At 40.4% G+C, this 26297-nt stretch overlaps 3 protein-coding genes across 3 annotated transcripts; 1 reads left to right on the top strand and 2 right to left on the bottom strand.

Moving 5' to 3' along the window:
* Positions 1-3270: 3270 nt before the first annotated feature.
* HOXD12 (homeobox D12) lies at positions 3271-4331 on the bottom strand. Its single transcript, XM_074966854.1, has 2 exons — positions 3770-4331; positions 3271-3509 (listed from the first exon to the last, which is right to left on the bottom strand). The coding sequence occupies exons 1-2, from the start codon at positions 4329-4331 to the stop codon at positions 3271-3273; spliced, it is 801 nt and encodes a 266-aa protein (XP_074822955.1).
* A 6169-nt stretch (positions 4332-10500) lies between these two features.
* On the bottom strand, positions 10501-12102 carry HOXD13 (homeobox D13). Its single transcript, XM_074966853.1, has 2 exons — positions 11442-12102; positions 10501-10751 (listed from the first exon to the last, which is right to left on the bottom strand). The coding sequence occupies exons 1-2, from the start codon at positions 12100-12102 to the stop codon at positions 10501-10503; spliced, it is 912 nt and encodes a 303-aa protein (XP_074822954.1).
* Positions 12103-19478: 7376 nt separating this feature from the next.
* On the top strand, positions 19479-24399 carry EVX2 (even-skipped homeobox 2). The gene is made up of 4 exons (XM_074966852.1): positions 19479-19527; positions 20344-21203; positions 22231-22484; positions 23767-24399. Exons 2-4 carry the CDS (start codon positions 20780-20782, stop codon positions 24397-24399), a joined length of 1311 nt encoding a protein of 436 aa, XP_074822953.1. The 5' UTR covers positions 19479-19527; positions 20344-20779.
* Positions 24400-26297: the final 1898 nt, after the last annotated feature.

The raw sequence follows: 26297 nt of genomic DNA, 5'->3' as shown, positions 1-26297 counted from the left end.
TAATCACACACTCAGCTGAATGTGTGTGTGTATACACAGTATATCTTGCTATATATGTATATTTGCATGTATGCATATACACACAGAGCGACGGTACTTGCTTTATATTTAAGGTTGCAGTTTATATACAAAATATTGTGCCTGTGTGTGTGTGTGTGTGCGCGCGCGCGCGCTTTGGTTATATATTTTAGATCCTACGTCTCCTGTTCTTTATTTTATTTTCTACTTTCATTTCAAGGCAATAAAGAATGCAGATTCACAGTAAGTGAGCATCGTAGAGCAATTAAGCTTAATGAATAATGCATTGTTCTTTCCACATTTTTCATCTGATATTCCTCTCAAGCTTTAATATTAGAAAATTAGGAAATAAAATAGTTGGATAGTTTGTAAATGTAATGAGGGGAAGGTGGAAAATGCAATATAAACAAGTCAATTTTTGCTAGACAGTATTGGAAAGGAATAGTATGCGGGGGAGGGGTGAAATCAGCAACGAAGCTTCAGAAGTTTTGAGACTTTTCTTCTGGATTTTTTCAATAGAATTTCTTTGTGTTATTATTATCGAAGAACATACTAGGAGAAGAAGATATTTGTATTTGCCAGTTCGCATTAGCTTGATAAAAAATCTTTAAAAAGATAGTTTCTGGACTTCTCAGAATGCATTGTTTCGCTGGTGGTTTTCCTAAGTGTTCACTTTTGAATAGCGAGATCCTCAGGCGTATTTTTGCCTCCATTGTGTACTGAGGTAACATGATAATTTAGAAGACATAAATACTAATCCCCAGTTTGCTGGCTCTCATTCTTATAATCGAAAATATCTCTGGACCCTTTACCGCTTCCCTCTTCTGAAGCAATCAGCCTCAGACATTCAGAAACATTGCTGATACGCTGCACCCCCCAAAAAGCCAGTATTTATATCCAAAATGAGCTGTAACGACTGTTTCCTTACAACTGCCATAACACATTTTAAACCTGATGATTGGATAGAAACAAAGTTCAAATGTGTCTTTTTTTAAATTATATTTTGGTTGATCTCAAACAGTCACTAGCCTTGTATTAATAGATAGTTTCTTTGTACTGTTCACTATCATTTTGATCCTTATTCACACGCCTTGAAGAAGTACATTTAAGCCTATTTCATATCAGAAAAACACGGGTATAACCCAGTCTCTGTCATTTTGAATTACTATGGTAAAGGAAAGGCAGCCCAAGATTTCGCATGCAGAAAAAGCTTCTGCATTAAAAACTTTGAATTACGTGAAAAATACATTCAATAGACATTTTAATCAGGACCTAAAGATCACTGGAAAATTTTAAAATATAAAACCCAGTAAATATACGTAATTTTCATTTGATTCGCATCTGGTAGAGAGCTCAGTGTACTGCTCACAAATCAGTTTCACATTAAAGGTAAAGGGATCAGCCGCAAAAAAACAATAGAAATGGATGAAACATTTAAAAACCATCAGATGAGTTGGAAAATGTGTCGAGCTCGATGAAGTTAGAGGTATTTACAACTGGAGGTGTTTGCATTGGACAAAGGCACAGAAGCTTTTGTCCTCAGGAAAAAAAAATATGCTAAATGATCATTTGAACATCCAGATGAAACAATAGTAATGGAAGTAAATCCCTTCCATGAATCTGAGAGTTTTCAATGTTTACCCAGTTCTTCGGCACTAGTATATGTTGTTAAGGCGTGTGATTAAAAAGAAATCGCAGATCGGCCTGTATTAACCCCATCTTTATCGCCTACAACAGGGTGTTTTGATTTTTTATTTTTTTCCCCCGTGTAACATTTGGACCAGGCCAAAGTCATCCAGACCAACAAGGCAGCATAGACTGCGCACGGCACGGGCCGCCAAAGAAACGATTCGCATCGAACACAGGACGCGACCTACAAGAATTTTTTTAGTTCTATTTCTAGATCATGAAGATGGAAACAGAGCAAAGTTATAGTAACGCTGGCGGCGGGGGGTGTCTAATTTTTAAAAACGCCTTCGCAGTGACATTTCGCTTCTTTCTTTCTTTCTGGAGAGAGAGGGCGAATGGAGTGGGTGAGGGAGCTCATAACAACTGAGTTTTGCACTTGGATTCTAGTCAATGAATCAAAACATTTTATCATGAACGTGACTGGGAGAGCATTATCTTTGTCAAGGCTGTTCAAAGGCAGTGTATGTGTGTGTGGGGGGGGGAACGAGACTCCTCGACACTTGCACTGACAAAGACAGACAAACAATATTTACTTCCAAATAAAAGTTCCTTTCTTTTAATGGAGCAGGCAATAAGACGATCAACGCATCTGAAAACCAAAGCAAAAGGCAGTCCGTTGGCATGTATTTCTTTCTGGTTTACAAGTAAGAAGCTGCGGCAAAGGGCTCAAAGGCCTGACCATTGATTTTCCATCACAGTTTAAAAGTCTAGGTATAAGGGCAGGGCTGCAAGAGACAACGGCAGCCTTCAGTGGCACATGAATGTTTGAAGATGCACAAAGGATTTTTTACCCCCAGTACTTCAGGCATTTTCATTCAGTTTGCCGGAGCCTATGACTGCAGAAGAGAGATTTATTCAACACCTTTTTAAATAAGTAGCAGGAGTTAATGCATCATTTTCAACACGCAAGAAGCAGAAAACCTTTGGGCGCATTATGAATCTGTGTAGTCAGGTTATGCCATGCCTTTGCGCACAAGTCACGTGCCCCGTTAAAATGTATGCCTCTGGGTTCTCGGATCTATGCCATTATGTTAATGGCTTATTAAAAATAGGGTTTATTTGTTATACGCTTTTCCATTTAAAAAACCCAGGTTATTCCCAACCACAAAATAAACAAACACTGCATGCTCATACTGTAAGGCAAGTTAATATATGAAGGGACTAGCCAGTATTTTAATATCCAAGATCATTACTAGTCAACGTTTCTTTATTTTTCTGCAAAATTATGTTTACATACAGTTAGAGAAATGGATCTTAGCTCAGTACCGCTCATCCTCCAAGGAAAGAAAAAAGTAGAAGAAAATCTATTATAAAGCGAAATTAAAGATAAGAGCTGATAATACAGGTCTTAGTGTAGCCTTTTGATGAGTTTACTTTCTTCTTTTTGGCCAAGAATTCAATATTTGCCAATTTACAAGAGCCCCAAAGGTTTGCTTAGAACTTCTAGAATTTGTTTTATTATTAATAATAATAATAATCATAATAATAAAGTTTTCATCGGGAATATACTCTACCCTAAAGTTGCAAAAGACAAGTTCATTACAGGAATGGCAAGACTTTTGTCTAGTACATAGAAAGCGCCTGCTCACGCATTACTACTCTTTTCTTTTTCATCCGTCGGTTTTGAAACCAAATTTTAACTTGTTGATCGCTTAAATTCAGTCTGTTTGATAGCTCTTTCCTCTTCTGTCGGTTAATAAACTCATTGAGGAGAAACTCGTTTTCCAATTCAGCAATTTGTTGTTTTGTGTAAGGTTTCCGTTTCTTTCTTAATCTCCCCTGTGCGGGACACCAAGGCAAACCTACAACAAACATGTCGATAATTTAATGGATAAATTGTCTGCAATACATGGAGCATGCAATAAACAGCATTACATAAATGTAACTTGCCCAAGGTATGTTTTCGTCAAGTACATTGGACATCACAAGAACTACCTATCTTGTCAGATTAACTGATTATCTCCTCAAATGGATAAACGTGTAATTAAGATAATTCTAAGGGTCTTTTAGAAAATTATTCTCTAGGTCTCTTCTAGATAAAAGTGAGTTATTTAAGGCATACCATCCTGCACTGAAGGTCTCAGACATGACTGGACTGCTGCAGACTGCACTGTCAGGTTCAAGTTGACCGAATTCTTGATGTCCTCCTTTAAGTTTGAAGGAGAGGAATTCACTTCAAAAAGAGCTGATGAGCCATGCAAACCTCTTTGCAGGCTGGAGTGGTCATACTTCACTGGCTTTAAGTTGGTTGGATGAGTAATACTTGGGTCATTGGCAAAAGAGAGCCTCTGCCTGCATCTTTCCTCCTGTTTGGAGCTTGCTTCGTGGGCGTAGTATTTATTGTTTTCTTCCAGGCACTCTTTGTTGCTGTTGGAATTGATGTTGATTGGAACAGAGCCCGTAAGGTAAGGCTGTGAGGAGCCGCTGAAAGCATGGTTCTGAGGCTGAGCTGTACACGAACTTGAGCAAGTCCAGGGGATCGAGCTTCTGGGGTAGGAAATGGTGGGCAGAGCCGCCAATTGACTGCCATTAGTCCGCAAATTAGGAAAATAAAAGGAGTCCGGCGATTGCAAATTCAAGAGAGAACCAACGTAGCCAGATCTGTAGAGACTGCGATCACACATTTCCAACAAAGGCCTTCAGCTGGTCTTACAGCAGGATTTAGTTACAACGGGGAATAAGCGGCAAGCCTAAAACGATTGGACGAAACTTTGCATACAGGTTCTTCAAAGCCGGTAATTTCAGCACCGCCTACACCCACTGAGCCCTCTTGTTCTCAGTATTATAGTAATACTTGAAATATTAAAATCCCTAACTTGCAAGGGGGAGGAGAAAGCTTTGTCCCCACTCCTATAAAAATGGATGGAGTAGGAGTGGAACGCTGCTTTCCAAAAGGGAAACTAGGAGAAAACAAACATTTGTAAAGCTTTAGATCGGGCACTTTAGCTAGAATCCCGAGAACGGTGATTTCTCCTTATGCCTACTTGACTCGATCATTATGATTATTACGCGTTATTTCTCACCTAGGGTTTCCTCATTTATTGTAAAGGTGTGAAGCTATTTGCTATACATACAGATGCACATGTACATATATGTTTATTGCAAACATCATTGTATACGTGCTTGAAATTAAAATCCTCATCGATGCTCTGCTATTATTGGTATGATTATGATAATGATCCGATATGACTCTAGCTGTAGATTTATGCCCCTTTCAGGTTTTCACATTTTAACTTGCATTGTCACCATGTGGGGGAGAGCGTAATCATCGAAGGTCTGTGTTCTTTACAGGGCGTTCAGTAATTTACATTTCCCAGTGCACACACACTGTTAAAAATAAAACCCGTTCCACTCTTTCCCCCAACACGTTTCTTCTTGAGGAGTCTTTATTTTTAACATTGCAAAGTATATAAAAATAAAGTCCAAAGAATACATTTCTATCACGTGCAATACATTTTAGCATAACCCGCCCAAAGTAAAGGTTTTCTTGATTTATTTATTCTTATTTTCGCAAATCAGGCTTATTCCTAAGGACTGGCGAGAGAAGAAGCTAAGAATTAATTCGGAAACTGCGAGAAAACACGTCTAGTCGGAGGTGCAATAAGACAAGGCAATGATTAGAGTGGTCGCCACCGGTTTTAAATTGTCTGGCTGATATGACATAATTTCCATAGCGTTTATTTTTCCGCCATTAGGTGGTCAGCTCTTGGCACTCGGGGTTTTTCAGGGTCAAACATGATTTAAAGAATTCCCCCCCTGCTTTTCGCATAACAACGGAATTAAAAATGACATTAGTGAGCGTCCACACTTCATACCGCATGACTTTGGCAAAGGGCGAGCGAAAGAGTTGTGGAGCTTTTGAAGAGTCAGTTCTGAATTCCGCGAGGCCTTCTGTATAGTAACTAAGGCCGAAATAGTCCATGAAAAATACGGCTAATGGCGCAAGAGTCTTGAACCTATTTGCTAAAACATACGGAAATATGGGGTAAGGCGGCTGATGTGGGGCAAGTTATCAGAGGAAAAAGCTTCAGATGAGCATGGATATTTTTGAGATCACTCTTCATCAGTCAGCAGTCTTCAGAGCAGGTTTTCGGAACATAAAGTCGACTTCTAAATAATATTTTCGGCATCCATCCATTTAATACATTTCACACAGTAAATACATACACGCTGCTTCTAATCTGACTATTTCATATGGATCGCTTCCATAAACGGGATGTCCCCACAACGGAATTAACCCAGCTTCAAACAGAAACATAAAGCACTGACTTCATCGTGTTACCTTAGCTCGATTAAAATATCAAACATGGTTAACACTAAAGGTTAATTTTCCATGTTATTGTCTTGTTAATTATAGTTTTAATCTTGGCTTTATTTCTATGAGGAGATCAGACATTGACATTTTCCTAATGAAACTCGTCTTTCTGTTTAATGGGAATTTTGAGTAAATTATACAGTAATTTCATTGCCCAGGAAGAAAATCTTTAAATGATTACTCTCCAGATTATCCTCCTAGACCACACAAGACCACACAAGCAGTGCTGGAGGATATTACTGACCACTGCTCTTAATTTTTATTGTTTGAGTTATGTCTACCAATTGAGTCTCTCTTATTAACTTATTTGTTTTCGTTTTCCAATATGCTGGGAAATAGTTGGGAAAAGTTTAGTTCTCTTCCGCCCTAGCGTTTCATAAAGAAATCTGCAACTGCTTTTAGCCTCTCAGAAGAAAAGAATGGACATTTTGTGTTCAAAAGAGTATATTTTCCCCCAGTAAAAAAACAAACCAACCAAGAATAGATGTGAGCTCTGTTACCGGAAAGGAAGGTGACACTTCAAACTAGTTTTTATGGTGTTAGAGAAACCAGGACTTTTCAATTAACCTTAAACTCATCTATAATTGTAAATGAATAATAAAATAAATATGGAAAGAAAAATCTTAGCAACAGCAGAGGTATTTATAGCTGAAGAAAATAATGGTTATGTTTAAGTCTGCGCAAGCATGACACAATATTTTGTAATATAATCCTTGTTCAAAATTTTTGCCGGTGGTGGGGTGAAAATATCAGTGACCAGAAGTCTTGTTGGAGAGGATATCTTCAGCTGTAAACACACGCCTCATTTGTTAAACCATATTCTTTAATCAAACGTGCCTATCCCTATATTCTTATTTGTACAAGAAATGTAATCGTTTATTATAGAGCTAGATCGAGACCTTTGCTCTTAAGCGCTTTTGGGTAAGTGTTGGATCAAAAGTAGTGTGACTACTAGACCTGATTACGCTTCCAAACCCTTTGATTTTATAAGCATAGTCTTTCCCTTTGAATATGAAAGTTGTGCCGTGTAAATTAATGATATTGAGTTGTCATTTGTACTGTGGAGATGCGGCAGCTGGAACGGGAGTGAAGTGCTTTCCCAGCCTATGCCAGAGATTGTCCAGGAGATGGCAGGATTGTCCTGTACATCCACACTCACTGCACAGCACTACTATAGGAGTCAAGATCAATGGTAAATAGAGGGCAGCCAAGTCACCATCACGCCATATTTCAATTCAATTTACTAATGTACTAATTAATTATGTGAAATAAAACTATACATGTATTATATAATAAAGATATTTCAGTCATCAGAATTCTGCTAATATGTATAATCAAAGTACTCTTGAATAGTGTGAAATAGAACTTTCTCTTTCACACTTTTATTTCTCACAAGTAGTGAGTACATTAATTATCTATAGTAGCAGAATCATTACGATTACGCTACGCTTCATTAGTCTAAAATAAATTACTATACATAAACTGTGGGGCCATAAGGTCTCTTAGTTAGGTGCTGGCAGTGATATGAAATGTACACTGCACACACAATGGCTGGGTATATTATAATTCATCTGATATTCCAAACAACTGTACAGAATCCAATAGCCTTTGATGAAGACGTTGTCTCTAGCACCAGAGCAGCTCTCCATACTTTCTGCCGAAGCATTCTTTAATTTCTTCCATCTCGCTTCCGTGCTCCTTCTATGCGTACCTACAGACAGTATACTTTATAAATAATGCGTCGAAATGCAGGTGATGAGGGGAAAAGGAAGCCTTCGCCTTTCTGACAATAGTTGCCGTTTTCTTTCTACTTCTGCACGTTAGGCTCCATGGGACAAAAAATAAAAGCAAACTCCTCATATGTGATTGAGTGAGTAGCGGGTTCAGATTTCATTCTGATGTATTATTTGCACGTCAGGTGGAGTTGTAATCTTGCCTAAATCTGCACCTCAGTATTCTGATACAAACTGAGTCTAAAGGCTAACCTTACAACAAAAAATAATATAATACGAGCGAGTTCTGGGCAAAAAGAAAACTAAATGTTAGCAATAAAAATCTAACCGATGAGTATTTCTTAGTTTAAAAGTGTTTAAAAAAATAGGGTGAAAAGGTTCTAACAGATAGACGGACTTTAAAATATAGAGAGGAAAGGGATTTTAAAAGTTCTAAACAAAGGCAGCATTGATTATCAGAGACGGGTCAACACTTTTTTGGACATTTACTCTATCTCCCATGTCCTTCAAGTTAGAGATTTTATGTTCCCCCAAAGTCTCTTATTTTCCCAGGGAAAGAAAATCCAATTTGGAACCTGGCTTTCCAGCGGAGAGAGATTTTTTTTTTCCAAGTTAAAAAGGAAGGTGGGGGGCGAGGGTGGGAATAAGTGTAAGGGTAACGTGTGAGCCTAACACTTCGCTGTACAGGTCATTCTGTTAAATGAATGGGCTGACAAAATTCTGGGCCGCTTTCTGAACTCCACACTCAGCCAAACCAGCTGCATCAGGGAGGCTTGTTGGTGTGTGAATGCAGATTCAGGCCTAAGGACACAACAAATATTCTAAAATGCCATGTGAAGCAAACACGTATGGAACATTTAAAACACTGGAAGGCTGCTCAAAGAAGCCGCATTTCTTGCGAGACGAAATGCCACAGTGGAGCTGAAGTTGCTGGAAAACCACAATTATGTTTCATAGAGCAAACTGTAGGCAGAAAGCGTCTTTTACTCATTATACAAAGACCTGGTATAGCAAAGAGCCCCGTCTTTGGGCTGTATTCTCGACTTTTTAATGCAGCCTGTCGTTAGAGATCTGACTTGCTTTTTAAAAAAAAAAAACAATCAAGCCATAAAAGTAGCCTTTCCATAATGCAGCCTGCGAAACGCCACGCTGTAAAAATAAATGCGATTTTCTTCAACTGTTTTTATATTGAAAAGAAATCGTTTTTATTGAAGATGTTTTAAGGAGCTCTTGACAAACTCATTCACGGCTTTGAAGTTGAGCCCCCATTTCCAACACAATTCCAAGTAAAAGCAGACCTTAAAACAAGAACGGAAACAATATCGTTTGATGGAAAGAGACTTAGTGTATGTCTTACCCACATACGTTAAGTATCAATGTGTTTAGAGCAATAGGCTATTATAATAAATAATAATAGTTCGGAACACAACATAGTTTAATAATTACACGAGAAATAAATGGAGAGATTTTCTCTTTTCTCTCCTAGCAGTAAACTGACTTGTATGATCAAAATCACTGCATGGGTATCATAACACGCACACTAAGATTCAAACAAAACTAAAACACAACCGCCAGCCTCTCTGATCTATATAAATTACGGCATCTTTCGAAAGTCCTCATTTATTGCTTCTTTCATTAACACCCGTGTATTTTTGTAACTTAAAGGTATCAGCAAGCTTCACTTCTGTAACAAGAAGTTTTCAAACCACATGATGGGGTGAAGGTGGAGAGTCTTGTGCTTGTTCAGACAAACAGGATAATAGGGCATCCAATACATTATATAAAAATACACATAACGTTTATACACACCTTTATACAGCATGTCCTCTATATGCAATATGATTAAACACTGGGATTCGATTTAACTGTGTGTTCCTAGTATGCAGCTAACTAGCTAGCTATAAACTGATAAAACTTATCTGTTTCGGACTATCTTACTAATGAAGAGCAAATGATAACCCTATAAAACTGTATTGTTTGAAGTAATTGTGTGTGATGCATCCGAATAAATGCATCTGCACAGAATATTTTGTTATTCTTTACAATAGGGAGTATGAAATCATTAATCTGCAAATGACTACAAAGTAAAATCCAAAAAAATATGTGGAATACAGACAGTCATGGAAACAGCTGAAGTTAAATATGTTTTTCTAGTTCCAATCTGGCTCCAAATTACATTTTTCTCTGAAAAAATAATAACCACCTCCCAACAACATAAAAGTAGCTATTTTCACATTAACAACCACTCACTGTATATGCTGGTGGGCTCACTTTATTTTAGACTGAGAACAGTGTTGTAATGATTTCTTAATCCCCAATTACATTACATTATTTTTTTTTTCAAATTCGGCGTGGTTGTGAAATGTATTATACCAAATCACAACTGACAGTCTTGGCACCCGGCTGTTCAGAGACAATTTTACAGAAAAAAAAACAGATAAGTATTTAAGAAAATTATAATTGTAACTGATCAACATACTTAAAGTCGTTTATACTGGCCTAGAGGGAGGAACAGAAGATATTAAAATACACAAAAAAGAAGAAAGAAACAGAACTACAAAGTCAAGTTTTGGCAGCATTCTCTACGGATCAGAGAAAAATGCTGACATTAATTAAAAGCAAATCACAAAATCTCGCCGCCATAGGAAGGGGGGAAAATATTAAATATATTTTCAAGTCTTTCCAAAAGTCTTTAGCTGATCGTAAATTGCATTTATATTTCCGTCACTGTCCACAACCAATAGATCAAGAAACATTGTCCTTCAGCTTTGAGACTATTTTCTTATCCTTCACCCTTCTATTCTGAAACCAAATGGTAACTTGTCTCTCAGACAGGTTTGTGGCTGCGGATATCCTTCGCCTCTTGTCCTTGTTAATGAACTTGTTAATGGCATATTCATTCTCGAGTTCTTTAAGTTGCAGTTTTGTATATGGCACTCGCTTCTTTCTTCCACGTCTGTAGACACACATATCTGGCTGGTTTAGTGCAACATCCCCTATTGTAAAAGACATTATGCGAAAAATTAGAATTTTATTACAGGCGTTTAAATCTTAACTGATACTTGCTGGGCACTGGTTTTCATGGGAAAATAATTAATGTTAGGCTGTTTGCAGCTTATTATTATTTACACACCCACATTATTTACACGCTATTAAAGCACGAAAATCTTGATGGTCTGTCATCGCTTTCCAAGCCTGCGTGGTAGCGAGCCTGCAAAGTTTCGCAGTGCATTTGCTGGGGGGGTTGAGTTAAGTTACATGTATGTAAAGTACACGGAGAACTTTGCTTAGTGTGTGTTTCCCTGTGTCTGTCTGCATGTGGTGTTGTGCATGGGCACATTCACCGCATGCAGTTTCTTAACTACTCTGGGGCGAGTCTTAAATGCTAGGCGGAATCAGAGACAATCCCAAGCATTCCAGACATCAACTGGCACATCTTCCCAAAACAGCAAAGGCAAACGTGAATAAAAGTCCAATCATCCAAACACATTTAAAACTAGCCATAAGGCTAGGACAGCTGGGCTCTGGGGTCTACCACACAGGGTGGAAACACAGAGTGGGATATTCTTAACCAACATTTCCCCCCTGCGCCGGGGGGCTGTGTGCGCAGAGTAACCAGGTCGCCAGGCCGGCGAGTGTAGCACAGGGCGGAAATTAAACTCAGACCAAAGCTCTCCCTCGCGTACCTGGAAAGGGCGATTTCCAAAAATGTGAGCTCTGGGACTGGTCTTTAGCGCAGTAAACCTGACTGTTCCAGCCATTAGCCAGAGTCCAGGACTGATAGCCCTCCATTGAGATGTATGTTTCGTGCCTCGGCTCCCCAGAGCCGAACGTGGAGACCATGTCTATGTACCCAGGAACGTGCTGGTAAGGGTTGGTGTAGCCCTGGTAAAAGGACACTTCCTTGGCCCGGGAGGAGACTTCATTGGCGGGGACGCTTGTGCTGGCCAAACTGGAGACGTCCATATACTTTTCCACGGGAAAGCCGCCAATGGAGGCATGGGGGGAAGACTTCAGGGCGTTCTGCTGAATCCCGACCCCGTGGGACATCCGACAGCTGTAATATCCATTGCCAAAGTGATAGCCGTAGCCCAGCGCCGGGGCGGCCGGCGGAGCGGCGGAGCCCGGGCACTCTTTGGAGGGCGGATCGGAGCGGGCCGCGGAACCCGAGCGCTCCGGGCCCCCAGCGTACGCGAACCCCGGGGCGGCCGCCGAGCGGCCCGAGTGAGCCGCCCCGAACACGGGCGACGAGAGAAAATTGCGGCACTGGCTGGAGGCGCCGCCGACCCCGTCTCCTCTTAATCCTTCCATCTCCCAGCTCGCGGCTTTGCTCATGGCCTTGCACATCCCTGGCTGCGGCTCGGTCCCGGGCTAGGCACGGTGCACATTGTTATTGCCTCCAACAGGTTAGATCATTGTGGTACGTTTATAAAAACTAACTTCAGATTGGGAGGGGGAAAAGGGGGAGGGGGCGGCCTGCTCCAGATTAGTTTGCTGGAGTCCGAGGGCGCCTCATAGGCTGCCGAGGAGCATGTGATCCTCCAGCCGCCTGAACTGGTTCAGAGCTCTCAGCCCCTGCCCGGGACCGGCGTGTCCCCTTGCCTCACTTATTCATATTTTACTGTTCGGATCCACGGGCGTTTACTCCGAAACGCGCTGATCACGCTAGTGGGAGGGGGGGTTTTATGGCCCCCTTTTCTGCAGCACCAGCGGTGCTTTCATCTCCCGGCTAGCTTCCATCGCTTCAAAAGGCTTAAAAGAAAGAAAGAAAGAAAGAAAGAAAGAAAGAAAGAAAGAAAGAAAGAAAAAGAAAGCAAACAAACAAACAAACAAACAAGAGCCCCAACTTTATGACCGTATTGCGCAGGAAATGGCTGGGGGGCGGGGGGGGGGAATGTATTGTCATTGTCCAGAATATCTCGGTGTTTACTGCAGTTCTTCACACTTGAGATTATGTCTTACTTCATTATCGATTCATATGGTTATTTAAATTCTGGCTCAAAGTCATGGAAAGTTGCTAATGACTAGCAGCCAAAGTGTCTTAATTAATGATCCTACTCCAATATTGGAACAGTTACTGCTAAATGCACAGAATGGGGATGCATTTAAATAACCATTTAGTTTAGAAGTAAACATTCCTTTCCTAAATAGATTTATTGACATTTCTGAGTTATTAATGATTGCTACACGGAAGTTTGCAGTATCTTTCTAATATCTCATAAAGAAATATTAGACTTTGCATGGTTTTGTTATTATTGTCATTTGGATACTAGATATATATACGCAACTTACTGTGTGCTCTAACAGGGTATATAAATGACAGTGCTGTTTACGTTATTTCTGAAAAGTATAGTGCATAAACATATATAGATATATGCGTGTGTATAAGATCACAGACACAAACACACGCACACATAAATGGCAGATCTTATATCATTGCCGATAGCCATTAAAATCCACTGTCTGTGTACTGCACAAGATGTTAAACCTGGGATTCATTACATGTGGCTTTTTTCTTGAAGTGTCAGTTAATCTAGTGGTAAAACTGACAAGTTAAAATGCCGTGTTTGCTTATTATTATGGTTCTAGGGTTAACTTTCCAAGACTGTAGCAAATCTTTATATTGTCTAATCGACACGAGTGCTGTGTCAGTTTTGAACTTGCCGTAGTGCAAAGATCCTAAAATGTATCACGTTCTATAAACATATCTCAGTCTTATTGGACTGGCTCTTTTCAGCATTCTTGCTCTCGGTTTACTTGTTGCAAACACTTAACACGCTCACTTGGACATAATATGCAACAAGTTACTACAGGGAAGCGTCTCCAAAGTAAAAGGAAGTGGGTTTTTTAAAATTAAAATGATAACAGAAATGTTTTGAATGCTTAACACACACACACACACACACACACACACAAAACAACACAGTGGAAGATTCAAAGAAAAGGACAGGTTATGGAAAGCGAAATTAATATTTGACATGATTTTGTTTTGAAATGCAATTTGCATTGATAATAACAACCAAGGATCATAAGCCCGTTGGGGTATTTTATATAAAAACTATGATCTCTCTTTATTAACAGTGGCTTAAGTGAGTTGAATGAGAAAGCGAACCGCTTCGCGGTAATCGCAGGTCTTTTAGTTTTGTAGCAAGTCTAATAATATTTGGCAGTTTCTGGAAGTGGGGTGAGGAATGACAAACTGGTGCCAATAATCACAGTAACAACCGCCTGGCAAACACAAGTTCGTGTTCATTAGCTCCAACCACTTAATTACTCTTAATCTTTCATAATCAGGTAAGAAGTCAAATAAATAAACCAGTCAGGGCTACGTATTTGGCTCAATTATAAGCCGACTCAGTATTTGTTCCCAGGATATAAAATGGTACCTAATTAGGGAAGTGGATCCTAAGGATACAAGTAAAGACTCATTCCTTTAGTTAACTGAATTCAGCTTTCCCATGGATTCTTAACTAAAATATACAATATTTAAGATCGAAAATGTGTATTGCACTGGCCATGTGCAATTTTCTGTTTGTATCTCGTACTGTAGTTCTTCTAGCCAATAAGTATACTGTAATGATCTTTCCTGTCACAAAAATATAAAAAATGTATTTAATAAAAAAAGAAACTGAAAGTATGAAGTTTCTTGTCTGCTTAGCCCTCTTACATCAAAGCAAATTAATTTGTAATTATGTCTTAGCGCGAAATAACACCAAAGACCACTTTCGCCTCAATGAGTGTTCTACAATTCCATGCCCAGTGAGACTATGTCTCTGAACAGTGGTTTGGGATCAATAATTGAAACTCAGTAATATGCCATTTTGTGAGGTGTGTAAAAACACAGCATTGCCTTACTCTCACGCTTTGCACGAACAGGATATTATGAATGTGAATAAAAATAATGAGCTCATAAGTCACAGTCTCTTTATAATGTCTGAAAATACACACCCAGTTTACGTGTTAAGATTTGTTGTTTTAACTATGTGGTACACTTAGGTGTAGAACAAGAATCTAGACTAATTAATGCTTGCTTTTGTGTAACATTACACTTTGATAATAAAGTATTCTAAAACGATTCCTTATCTCCTTCATTTATTGTGAAAAAGTATTTTAGAAGGCAGTGACAACTGACAACTTTGAAACTTGTTAGTAGATCGTAATAATGGATGTTTTCATTTGCTCCACAAAGTTACAGAATAATTTCCCTTCCCTCTAGTGTATAGTAAGTGTGTGCATAGTTGACATCATATCTGTATGAAATTTTCCATTTAGAAATAATACGGGCATCAGTGTAATAAATTAACTAGATATCTGCAAGCACATCATGCAGGAAAGTTACTGAACTTTTCCCATAAAGAACTATGCCGCATTTTATGATTTTGAAATTATCTCGTGTCCTCAAAAATCTTCGGAAAAATCTACTATAGTAATCAAATCTTTGTCCTAATTAAACATACGGATTGAGCAATTGCTGTGCTACTCTCTTTCACCTCCCTTTTCCGTCTGCCCAGCAAACACACCCTCGTCCTTCCGCCACCCCCTTCTTTTACCTCTTTTCCAGGCTTCCATGGGATCTGGCTTTGGTAACGTTGTCCTCTTCTCTGAACTATATTTTAAATTTATTTCTTTATTTCGATTGCCCTTCTGAAGTCACGGTCTATTGCTATAGTTTGCTGCAGAAAACAAAACCATACCAAACAAACCAAGGAACTTTGCACTTTTGGGTTCAGCCTGAACAGCTCGTACACAAAATAAGGAGATTAGTAATATTTCAACAGCTACCTTCTCCAATCCTCGCTAGATTTTTTTATTTAATGTTAACCAGCTTATGTTTTTAGTGACTAAGTAGACCAACAGTGTTTATTTTCTGTGTTTCTTTTTCTTCCAACTCAACAAAAAAACCTAGTAGAAATTGAAATAACTGCAATAAAGAAAAGGCTTAATTGCCAGGTAAGGATATTTGTTAAAATATGTTTTCCAAATCTGTCTTATGGATGCACAGAACTTTATTTAGGAAGTCAGTTAACTCTGATATTTGAAAGATACATTTTCACAGACTCATAGAAATGTAAGCCTGTGTAAAGGACCTTCAGAGGTCACCGAGTCCAGTCCCCTAAGCTTCAGAACATTGAAAAGTATCACTCTGCACAGTGACCTCTACAAAATCCAAGCAGACTTTTAAGCAAACTTGAGTGTTTAACATGTCCTCCCCCAACCCCCCCATAAACGGGTATAAAATCTTTCATAAGTCCCAGCCAGTATTTAGAATCATAACTCGTGCTGGCGTTGCATACAGGTCGCTGCAGGGAACTGATAAACGGTTCGGTTTAAACCGAAATAACTTTTTACGTCACATAAAATGTTATCAGCTGAACTTCGCAACATACGTCCCATTCGTGAAGCTAGCCACAAAAAGACACAATGTTATTAACTTTGTAATATATGGTGCTCAAAGCTTTCTTTGAGTTGTAACCAAGTTGTATATTTACCACTGCAGTGAAATATTTTTAAAAGCACAAGTAATTAGACAACTATGCTAGAGTCCTCCTACATAATAATTCTAGCTTTGTCCACCTCTCATCAGGAAGTAGAATAAATATAAGTATATTTATATATGGAGGTGTATGTATGGATATTTGTACTTAAATTATTTCTTTATATACAGGAGAAGAATATGGGCTCACAGAAAGCACTGATGTCTCCAGTAAAACTCCAGGCAGCTGCTGTACCCAGCAGCAAGTCTTCAGCAACAATATTAAATGGCTTCCAGTTTTTGCAGAGTTGGAGGTGTAAGCAGAGAGAGACATTCTCTCAAGTTGCACCATTCAGCATTTCCCATGATTATATCGTACGATGTAGGATCCCAGCTCTGTCACTAGATGGCTCTACACGTTTTTCTGTGGAGACTCAGAGTGCAGATTAATAATGTAAATTTGAACTGTATTGTTTCCTTGTATAACAGCACTGGACTTTCTAGCTTGCAAGAGTGAAATATCTGAGTTTATATATATTTTTTTACTACAAAGGAGGGAAGAGGGTTCCCACAGAAAGTGAACCTGTTGTCTTAACACAAACTTTCAGGTATAATTGTCTTAGTGCAATAAATCTCAGCTTGTTTTTTTCCTTCTTAAAACCAGCCTTCCTATAATTCGCTATAGATCTATAAGTAAATGAAGCAAACAGGCTCTAGTTTCATGTTGTGAGTAGTCAAGTCAAGGGCAAAGCGACATTGTATAATAACGTTAGATCTCATCAGACCATTTCACCTACACATGAAAATTCTCTTTTTCACCAATCACTTTTAATAATAATTGGGCAAAGCTCATGGATCATTATCTACTTGAGCCTGGGTCCTCCTATAGATACCTGGGTGAAATCAACTGCAACATCGGGCCTTTAGTTATTTGAGAGACAATATAGACATATGCAACCAGAAGTTTTTTGCAAGCTCCCACCTGAAACAGTGCATCTACACGTTGTATGTTACCTGCAATAATAATAATATTTTACAATTTACCTCTGAACACCCAAAGTTAAGAAAAAAAACCAAATATTTAGCCAGTGTTCCCCAGAACACCTTAAAACTAGTTAAAAACTGGTTGAGATTTCAGTCGATTTAATATGAATTTCTCTTTCAGTGAAGATTTAACAGACATGATCAAAATATTATTTGATATCGTAAGTAACAACTCTCAAGATAAAATAAAATATTTTGGCTGTTGGCCTATGCAGCTAGTTAAAGCTTATAAGAACAACTGAGTAAACAGGGTAGCAAAAACTCATCTATTTTCATCGGTCTATATCACTTTCTTTACATTCCCTCGCTGATACAACCCTTTAAATATGTGTTGAAAGTTTTCTAGATTGCACTCATTATTAAAAGAAAAACTATAAACATTTATAAAATATATCAATCTAGTTTTCTAAGAATATAAATATCAAACAACTAGTTTATTAGTGGATATCCATTTTTGAGAGGAATGATTAATTGTATTGTGCTGATTGTTTTTGTTTTAAACTTAAGTATTAATATTATTTAAAAGGTGCACAATGTAACAAAACACTAATTAAGGTAATGCACAGTCGACCTTGTGTATAACATATTTTTCACATTGTGCGTTTTGTAGTACCCTATTTCACCTGCAATATACCATAAAGCAATTATTTTCCTTTTAGTGGTGCAGTAACATTTTTGGAATATAAAGCTCTACTGGATTTGGTAGTGTTCAGATGTAAGTGTGTTGGAGATGTGGTGTCTAGCTGTGGTTTTCAAAATATGGGGAAAAAAGATACTAACGCAGTTAAAGTATTTAAGAAAACAGACGGGGGCGCCAAACGACAGCAATAAAGCAACCCACAGACTTCCGTTTCCCCTCCTATAACTGGTAAGGCACTACTCAATCTGGACGAAATAGGCTTTCAGATCTATATTTAGGAGGGGTATTTTGCATAATCATTATTTCAACTGGCAAAACATAAGTCTGTATTTAACTGGGACCAGTTCCTTTTGCGATGGAAAGTTTGGTTACAGTCTGGATCACCCATCTATAGTCCATAATAGAGAAGTTTTTGAATTCAAGTGAGGCAGTGTTTACAGTACCTACAAACAGAGCCCAATATGTACATCGTCACTCTTCTGTTCAGAATTGTTTAATCTCAGGGAACTGCTGTCCTTACAGTATTTTAATAACAGGATAGCCTATGGAGACTGTCAGACAACTGAATGCATCCGATGAAGTGAGCTGTAGCTCACGAAAGCTTATGCTCAGATAAATTGGTTAGTCTCTAAGGTGCCACTAGTACTCCTTTTCTTTTTGCGAATACAGACTAACACGGCTGCTACTCTGAAACCTATATCTTTTCAGTAAATATGGGTGTAGGAAATTGTGCTCTCTCCTGATAAAACAGAAGATACCGCTTTGTCACCAGTTATATTGGGGTAAGAAAGGCAAATATATCACCATCTCTTACGGGTTTAAAATTATTTATGGAGAAATATAGTTTCAGAAAGTGTGCTCTTGGATTGTGTTGGCAATATAAAGGGCTTTGACGTTTACATTCCTCCTATTACAATATATGTTTTTCTTGTCTAAGTCTAAGCACACTGCTCAAAGCTCCCTACGGTTAGTGAAAAGTTGATATTTACTTCTGTCTGGTTTGGGGCTGTAAAACATAGGACACCAAACTGCAGCTAAATTCACGTTTCAAAGAACTGATATAAAACTCTCATTAATAGAATGCTGGATTTTATAAACAATGCCTAGAATGTTTCCTAAATATTTCATGGGATGTTTAGGGAGACTTTTAATACGTTCTTAAAAAGCCGACAAGAATCCCGTTTTCCAAGTATGAATCATAAGCAAGAGCATAAGAACTTAGGAGATGTGACTTTAACATTACAAGGAAGCGCCTCTCTTGGCAAAAAAAAAAAAAAATCCTATGTAATCACAGGAAACGTTGAAATATTTCTATACCTGATCAAATTCAGAAACTCGGGATCTAAAACTTCACAATGTGGGTAGAAAAAAATCTCTCAGAAAGTAGAGATTGGGTAGCTATTGAAGAGTACTCCAGAGATGCTAATGACAAAGGATTTATCTTCGTTTAAATGGTTGCCATCAGCGTCATTATTACTATCAAAGTTATCACTGAGGAGAGACTTTCCGATAGTCACGTCTACTAAGCTTGCTAGCCCGTGTCCCTTACAGCACAAGACATTTTACTCCGGATCAACCCGGAAAACAACGGACAGCTCAGCTAACTAAGCCACAGGTAACCTTGGCGAAAGAATGATGATGAGGAGCATGTCTTTACTAATATTTGATGCCTTTGAAATACTAAAATCAAGTCATTATATCTATATAGATTTTAAAACGCTTCGCTTTTCGGGGGGAGGGTGTACAAAGAAACCTGTCTAGAGAATGAAATGACAGTGCTGCAGTACGGTGCTTTAAATCATGAATGCATTTAACGTTATTTGGACATTTTTGCCATCAAATTGCACAACAGAGAATATTTTCCCAAGAGGGGGGAAAAATCGTAGACTAGCTCCGACAATAAACAAGACTATAGAAAGTAAAAAGGACACCATATTTAAGGATGTAAGGAGGAAAATATACTAATAGACCCCCCCCTCCACCCCGGATTACAATAAATCCATTTGCAGGCTGCTGTGGTAGACGCACTTAAACTGCTATGTACCAGCAGCGATAGTTTTTAAAAGTCTCAGCATAAGGTTTGCGTGTATGGGGCTGGTTGGGGTGTGTGCTAGTAAAATTCCTAAATAAAAGTACCAGTGCATTCTTAACTGGAAAGTAAAAGTAAATAAAATACAGGGGAAGGGTAGTCTCAGTCCGCAGGTCCTCTTCCAACATTTCCTCTTGTTGCGATCTAAAATCCGCTCTTAGATATATAAAACATTATCTATTATTTAACATGTAGTTCTGTCCGAGGACAAACGAGAAAGAAGCTGCATCATTAGGACCTAAAAGGCAACAAAACAAAAATCAGAGCATAATGATGCACCTAAATGAAGGGGGAAATGTTGCACAGCTCATTTTATTAATCAGACTGTCAATTTCACCCCAGAGGCCAAACCCCAGAGTAATTCAAGCAAGATCTGATCACGCTAAGGACAAGAGCTTTACTCTTCACTTCTTGTCTTTCTTTCTTTCTACCTGGATATATTTGTCTGCTCAGAAGCTGCCTTCATTATCCACTGACAGAAGCTTGTGTTTATTTGCTTATAAACCTGTTACAATAAATGATTATTCGAACAGCGTCATTCCTACCTTAATGACGAGCACTACTTTTTGATGAATGACATTTCGGGCTAGAAAGGATGTATGGGTCATTTTGACCAGTCATTCCCTCGCTTTGGCATCCCACAATTTTTACGCCTCCCTCAAAAAGAGATAATAATATTTAGAGACACTTGCCGGGCTGAATGTGAATTAGCCCCTGCTGCAGCTCATCATTAGTACAGGACCAACCCTGCAACTTTGACATTTTTTATAAAGCTGAGATGATGGAAAGAATAAGAAAAGAGATGATTCTGATGGAAAGAGGTCTACACAGCCCTACAGCTGGCAAAAGGCTCTCGAATTTGTCAGACTCAGCTGGAAATGCAGTGCTGGAGGCCCTTGAAAATTCTCAACACACTAGTCGCCTCAGCCCTAGACTAACTTCCGCCTCTCTGCATAGCACTATAGGGGACATCCCTGCCAAAGGCAAATTTGAAATAGACACTTTATTCAATCTTCAACATCAGAACAGTGAAAGCAACGTCTCCTCCGAAATTGCTCCGTCGGAAAGCAGGAAGAAAATTAGTCATTATTCAGAAGTTGCTCAAGAGGCAGATATGAACAGTGATGTGGAGGTGGGCTGTTCAGCACTCCGCTCCCCAACTAGCCTGAGTTCCTCCCAGCTGAAGGAAAACAATAACAAAGGTAAATATTATTTTATCCTCTCGATCTAAACGGTACCGTTATTTGATTAAACTTGCTAGCCTGTGGAAATAGCGCTCTGTATTCAGTAAAACCACTGCTAAAACTGTGCACAATTATTTTTCATGTGTTATCACGATACACAAGATACACTAAACAGTGTTTATATAGCAAAGTGTCTCTATATATTCATGGAAATCGCTCTCTTTCTCCCATATATAGAACTATATATATGTATTTATATAGTTTCTCTCGTTCTGCAGATCTGTCTGTATTTCTCCATCTATACAAATATACATACATGGAGTAAATTGAGTGTATAGATAGTAGAAACTATGTATCTAAGTATATGTGTGTATTTGTCTTTCTTTGTACGTATAAAATGTGTCATTGTGTATTCACACTAATAATAATTGGCCATTGTTCACTTTCAATCTCTGATAACGCTGACTATTAAAATCCCCCCATAGTACCAGGTTTGAAATAAATTTGGTGAATTATTTTCATTGGGGAGTGTAATAAGAGAATAATCAATGGATTTCTTTGGGGCAATAGTAGATGCATTTTGTCAAATGTGTCAAAAGAAAAGCAAGCTACACCATAACGCAAGACATATCTTTGTTTATGGCTGCACTTATTTTGTGCCTCTCAAACGAAAATAAGGAAGGTTCATGTAGCTGTTAAACCTGATTCACAGACGAGAGTTATCAGATCATCGCAGTATGAGAGCGGTACCACATCTCTAAAATTGTGCTCTGCATATGTACTCCTACTTGGCTAATTGGCTGCAGGAGCTAGAATTCTATAATTACTAAAATGCCTAATTTACTTAGAATAATTTCGTTATGAAGTGATTTTAAAAAAACTTTATTGATTCTATTAACAGCAGCAATTTGTAACAATGACAGCTAGCATTAATTATCAGAGTTCACAGCCAGACTGGTAACGTTACCTCCTGCTTTATTTAATACACGCAAACACATCTAGAGGAACAAATCTTTATTTCACAATTTGCTTGCTTGTTTGCCAGGCTATTCAGAAAGCAGCTCAGCTCCTACTACCACCACCTCGTCCTCAGGTTCGAGTTTAACCAGCCTGCACAGCAGCAGCAACGCACTGGGCAGCTCCGGCTCTGGGGCTGACCAGGTGAGAAGGTACCGCACCGCCTTCACCAGGGAGCAGATAGCCAGGCTAGAGAAGGAGTTCTACCGGGAGAACTATGTGTCTCGGCCCAGGAGGTGCGAACTGGCCGCAGCGCTCAACCTCCCTGAGACCACCATCAAGGTATCTCAGCTGAAGCGCTACAAACGCGGGGCTAGTACACTCGATGTGGATTTTGGTGCTTTTGTGCTGTCTGGGAGCTTAAAATATGAGATCGAGCCCAATTCCCGGCTAAATAGGTGCTTCTTACTGACAGGAAAATGCAGTGGCTTATACTCTCCTCCTGTATGGCAAAAGAATAAATCCAATGATAACATAACATAAAAATAAATAGTGTTGCATAATTCCCACACGGTTTCTTAGCTATTTTTAGCTATGACTTTTGGTTAAAGAACATCCGGTCTTGTCTTTCCTGTTGGGTTTGTTTGTTTCTCTGGGTTGAAACTTTTTTTATTTGTTTTTTAATTTTCCTTGTCAATTTGTATTGCTTTTGCACGTTAAAAAGGAAACAAACGATGATATTTACCAAAAAAATGAAGCAGAGGAATTGGACACGTCAATATAATAAAATTCTATTTCTCCCATTTCGGACAAAAGCACTTGAAAGACAAATGCTGTATTATTTAAAACGGATTTAGTGTCTGACTGGCACAAAGCATTTCAGTGATTTATTCGGGTGAAATCTTTTTTGGTTGGATTATTTTAAATAATGTGGTTACTTATAGCACATTACAAAGAGGCAGTGGAGAACCAAAAAGCTTGAGACAAGAAAACAAGCTGCTCCGTTACAGAGGGCGAATCTTAAGCGCTCTCCTTCATGCTTCAGAAAGATCTGTATGTTTGGAATGTTCCTTTCCTGAAAGTAGCTCTAGAAAATAATATAGAGCAAGGATGCTAAAGCGGAAGGCAGATGCAAATGCCCATTGTTACAGGGCAGAAGCAAGGCTGCAGCGTTAGCAACTCGGAATTTCATTTGTACGGCTGCTTTTAAAAACAAAACGCAAATAATATTTTGCCGTGTGCAAACCCCGTGCAATTAACAAAAAGCAAACAGAAAAGCTTCCCCATAAAAGCAGCTGGGTTCCTTCAAAGGAGCCACTTTCATTTTTAATTCCTGACAGCTTTAACCCTCTCTGATGTCAGCGGGTTTTGTGCGTGTGCGAATTTGGAGGAAGGTTTTTAGGTAGCAAACCAGGAGGACACTTAATAAATAAATCACAGCCAGGCTAAGCAGCGGGGGGTGGGTCCTGGGAGGGGAGCTTGCCCGGCACAGCCATGCCCTGCTCGGGAGCTGCGGCAGCCCGCGGCCGGAGCAGGGCTTGGCGGGAGCTGGGTTCGTGTCCGGCGCCGCGGCTGCGCTGCTGTCTAAGGCCGGCCTGTGTGTTGTGTCTCCCCCTCCCGCCAGGTGTGGTTCCAGAACAGACGGATGAAGGACAAGCGGCAGCGCCTGGCCATGTCCTGGCCCCACCCGGCTGACCCCAGCTTCTACACCTACATGATGACTCACGCGGCGGCCACGGGCAGCCTGCCCTACCCCTTCCACTCGCACGTGCCGCTGCACTACTACCCCCACGTCGGGGTGACGGCGGCCGCCGCGGCTGCGGCCGCCTCCGGAGCGGCCGCCGCCTCGCCCTTCGCCACCTCCATCCGGCCGCTGGACACCTTCCGCGCCCTCTCGCACCCCTACTCCCGCCCGGAGCTGCTCTGCGGCTTCCGCCACCCGGGCCTCTACCAGGCCCCCGCCGCCGCGGCCGGGCTCAACAGCAGCGCGGCGGTGGCGGCGGCGGCCGCGGCGGCCGCGGCTTCCTCGGCGCCCCCGGCCGGCTCCGCGGCCTGCTCCTGCCTCAGCTGTCACAGCAGCCAGACGGCGGCGGCGGCGGCCGCGGCGCTGGGCTCGCGTGGCTCGGGCTCGGATTTCCCCTGCACGGCGGCCTCGCAGCGGGCGGAGAGCGGCTTCCTGCCCTACTCGGCGGCCGTGCTGAGCAAAACCGCGGGCGCCTCCCCGGACCAGCGGGAGGAGGCGCCGCTCACCAGATAACTACCCCGCCCGCAGCCGGGGGGGGCAGCCGGGGGCGACCCGTTTGTAAGGGGCGGGGGAGGGGGGGCCCACAGCCGGGCTCTGGAAAAGTTCCTTCTATTTTTGTACCGTTTCCCGCCGCCCCCCCCCCCCCCAGCTTTGGAGGAGACGCGAGCCGGGGGGCGGTGGGCAGGGCCCCGCCCTGACATTCCCCTGCAGTCCCCGCGGGGCCCAGCGCCGGGCGCGGGACTGCCTGCAGGCCCCCGGGGCGGGGTTTGCAGGACAGCGCGGCGCAGGGGCCAAAGGCTGCCCTGGGCGCCGCTCCCCGGGGGAATTGCGCGGGTGTCACTGGGTGCAAAGCTTCTCTTCTCTTTGCTGGGCCCAACTCCCGCCGCCCTCGGTCGGTCCCGAGCCAAACCTCACCCGCTGTGCAAGGGGAATTTGGCCTAGGGACTGAGTGAAGCCTGCAGCCACGTCCGTCTGGAAATTGGGGGCGGAGGGGGGGTGTCAACAGAAGAGAAAAGTGTTTCTGTTTTATTCTGATTTCGTTTTAGTTCGAATCAATTGGAAATGCCTCGCCTATGTTATGTACAGAAAAGAGCGGTAGCTAATGAGGCTGCTGTGGATGGGCTGGTAAAGGGAAGGGAAGAGTGAGATTGACAGGATGCTCTATACGAGTCAGAGAGGCAGTTTTAAACTCATGCTTTCCAACTACCATAATCCACGCGATCTGGGAAATACTTGAATCTCTCTAGGTATAGGATGCTGTCCTGAAGCATTGACCTTAGGTACTTCTCTCAGTTTAATGTTTTTCTGTTTCTTTTCTTTGGTAAAACGGCTCTTGGATTTATTTCTCACACATGTTTATCACGCCTTTGCCTCTGAAAAACCACCACTGGATAACTGAGACCTGCCATAGCAAGCCACGGCTACTGGAGGGACTTCCTTGAACTTGAAGAAAGGCACATCAAAAACCACCAGTGTTACTGCCATGTCAATTCTGATGCTAATAATGTGCAGATTATGACGAAAATTGCCAATCATGTTCTCTGATGGACCTCCTTTGAATGTGGAATTGGAAAAAAGTTCCCCGCGCAGAGACCTGCTGTCAAGTACTAACAACCCGCTAAGGGAAGTCATTAGAAGAGACAGATAAGAGACTTGGTACATAAAACATTGTTCTTGGTGCATAGAATGTATGTTATTTAATGTTATATCTGTTACCTGAAGTGATTTCGCACAAGAAAGCCACGTTCTTATCATCTCAATTGCCAATTTTCATTTTGGTAACTTGAGCGCCCCGGGTAGACTTTTCTCTGTTAAGTTGATATTCCACCAATGTGAAGAGCCTCATTAAATCAAACCCAGATATTTCCATAATACTCCCTACAGAGCCACTTCACTCTTCACATAATGAGATTTTTCTGAAGAGTTGAAGCCTTCATCTAACTTGCTATTGCTTGTTTAGGCCCCGTGTGTACACACACACACACACACACACACACACATACACAAAATTTCTCTATTATATATATTTGAAATAAGTGTCCCGAAATACTTCTATTTTTAAGACACTGGATTTTTTTCATATACCAATAATGGACGTTCAGGAAATAATTTGAAGGCTATCCTGTTTTGTTCAGTGAACATAAATAGTAGATTTTTGTCAAATGGGACAGATTTCTTCGGTGGGAGGGAGGGGAGGGGAGGGAATATCCCAAGACTCCTGGGGTGGATTCCTGACAAGATGTGTTCATTTAATGTTTAGAGGACGTTAAACTAAAATAGGAAATACCTAATGCGTAATTTTTTTCATTTTGTAAAATAAATAGCAAGACTACTTATGTAAAAATTGATTATACCAGCTGTTGTTCACTGAGTTTATATTTAAATTTTTTATTAATATATAATTTAAAGCA

The sequence above is a fragment of the Natator depressus genome, chromosome 11 (genome assembly GCF_965152275.1).
Source record: "Natator depressus isolate rNatDep1 chromosome 11, rNatDep2.hap1, whole genome shotgun sequence".
Classification (NCBI taxonomy): domain Eukaryota; kingdom Metazoa; phylum Chordata; order Testudines; family Cheloniidae; genus Natator; species Natator depressus.
Note: the sequence above shows the minus strand (reverse complement) of the source record. Positions and strands in the feature narration are given on the sequence as shown.

Coding starts and splice junctions, on each gene's coding strand:
- HOXD12 (XM_074966854.1), bottom strand. CDS start 4,331: ATGTGTGATCGCAGTCTCTACAGATCTGGCTACGTTGGTTCTCTCTTG. Junction 3,510..3,769: donor GAGACCTTCAGTGCAGGATG/GTATGCCTTAAA, acceptor TGTTTGTTGTAG/GTTTGCCTTGGTGTCCCGCA.
- HOXD13 (XM_074966853.1), bottom strand. CDS start 12,102: ATGTGCAAGGCCATGAGCAAAGCCGCGAGCTGGGAGATGGAAGGATTA. Junction 10,752..11,441: donor TTGGAAATCGCCCTTTCCAG/GTACGCGAGGGA, acceptor CTTTTACAATAG/GGGATGTTGCACTAAACCAG.
- EVX2 (XM_074966852.1), top strand. CDS start 20,780: ATGATGGAAAGAATAAGAAAAGAGATGATTCTGATGGAAAGAGGTCTA. Junction 21,204..22,230: donor GAAGGAAAACAATAACAAAG/GTAAATATTATT, acceptor CTTGTTTGCCAG/GCTATTCAGAAAGCAGCTCA. Junction 22,485..23,766: donor TCCCTGAGACCACCATCAAG/GTATCTCAGCTG, acceptor CCCTCCCGCCAG/GTGTGGTTCCAGAACAGACG.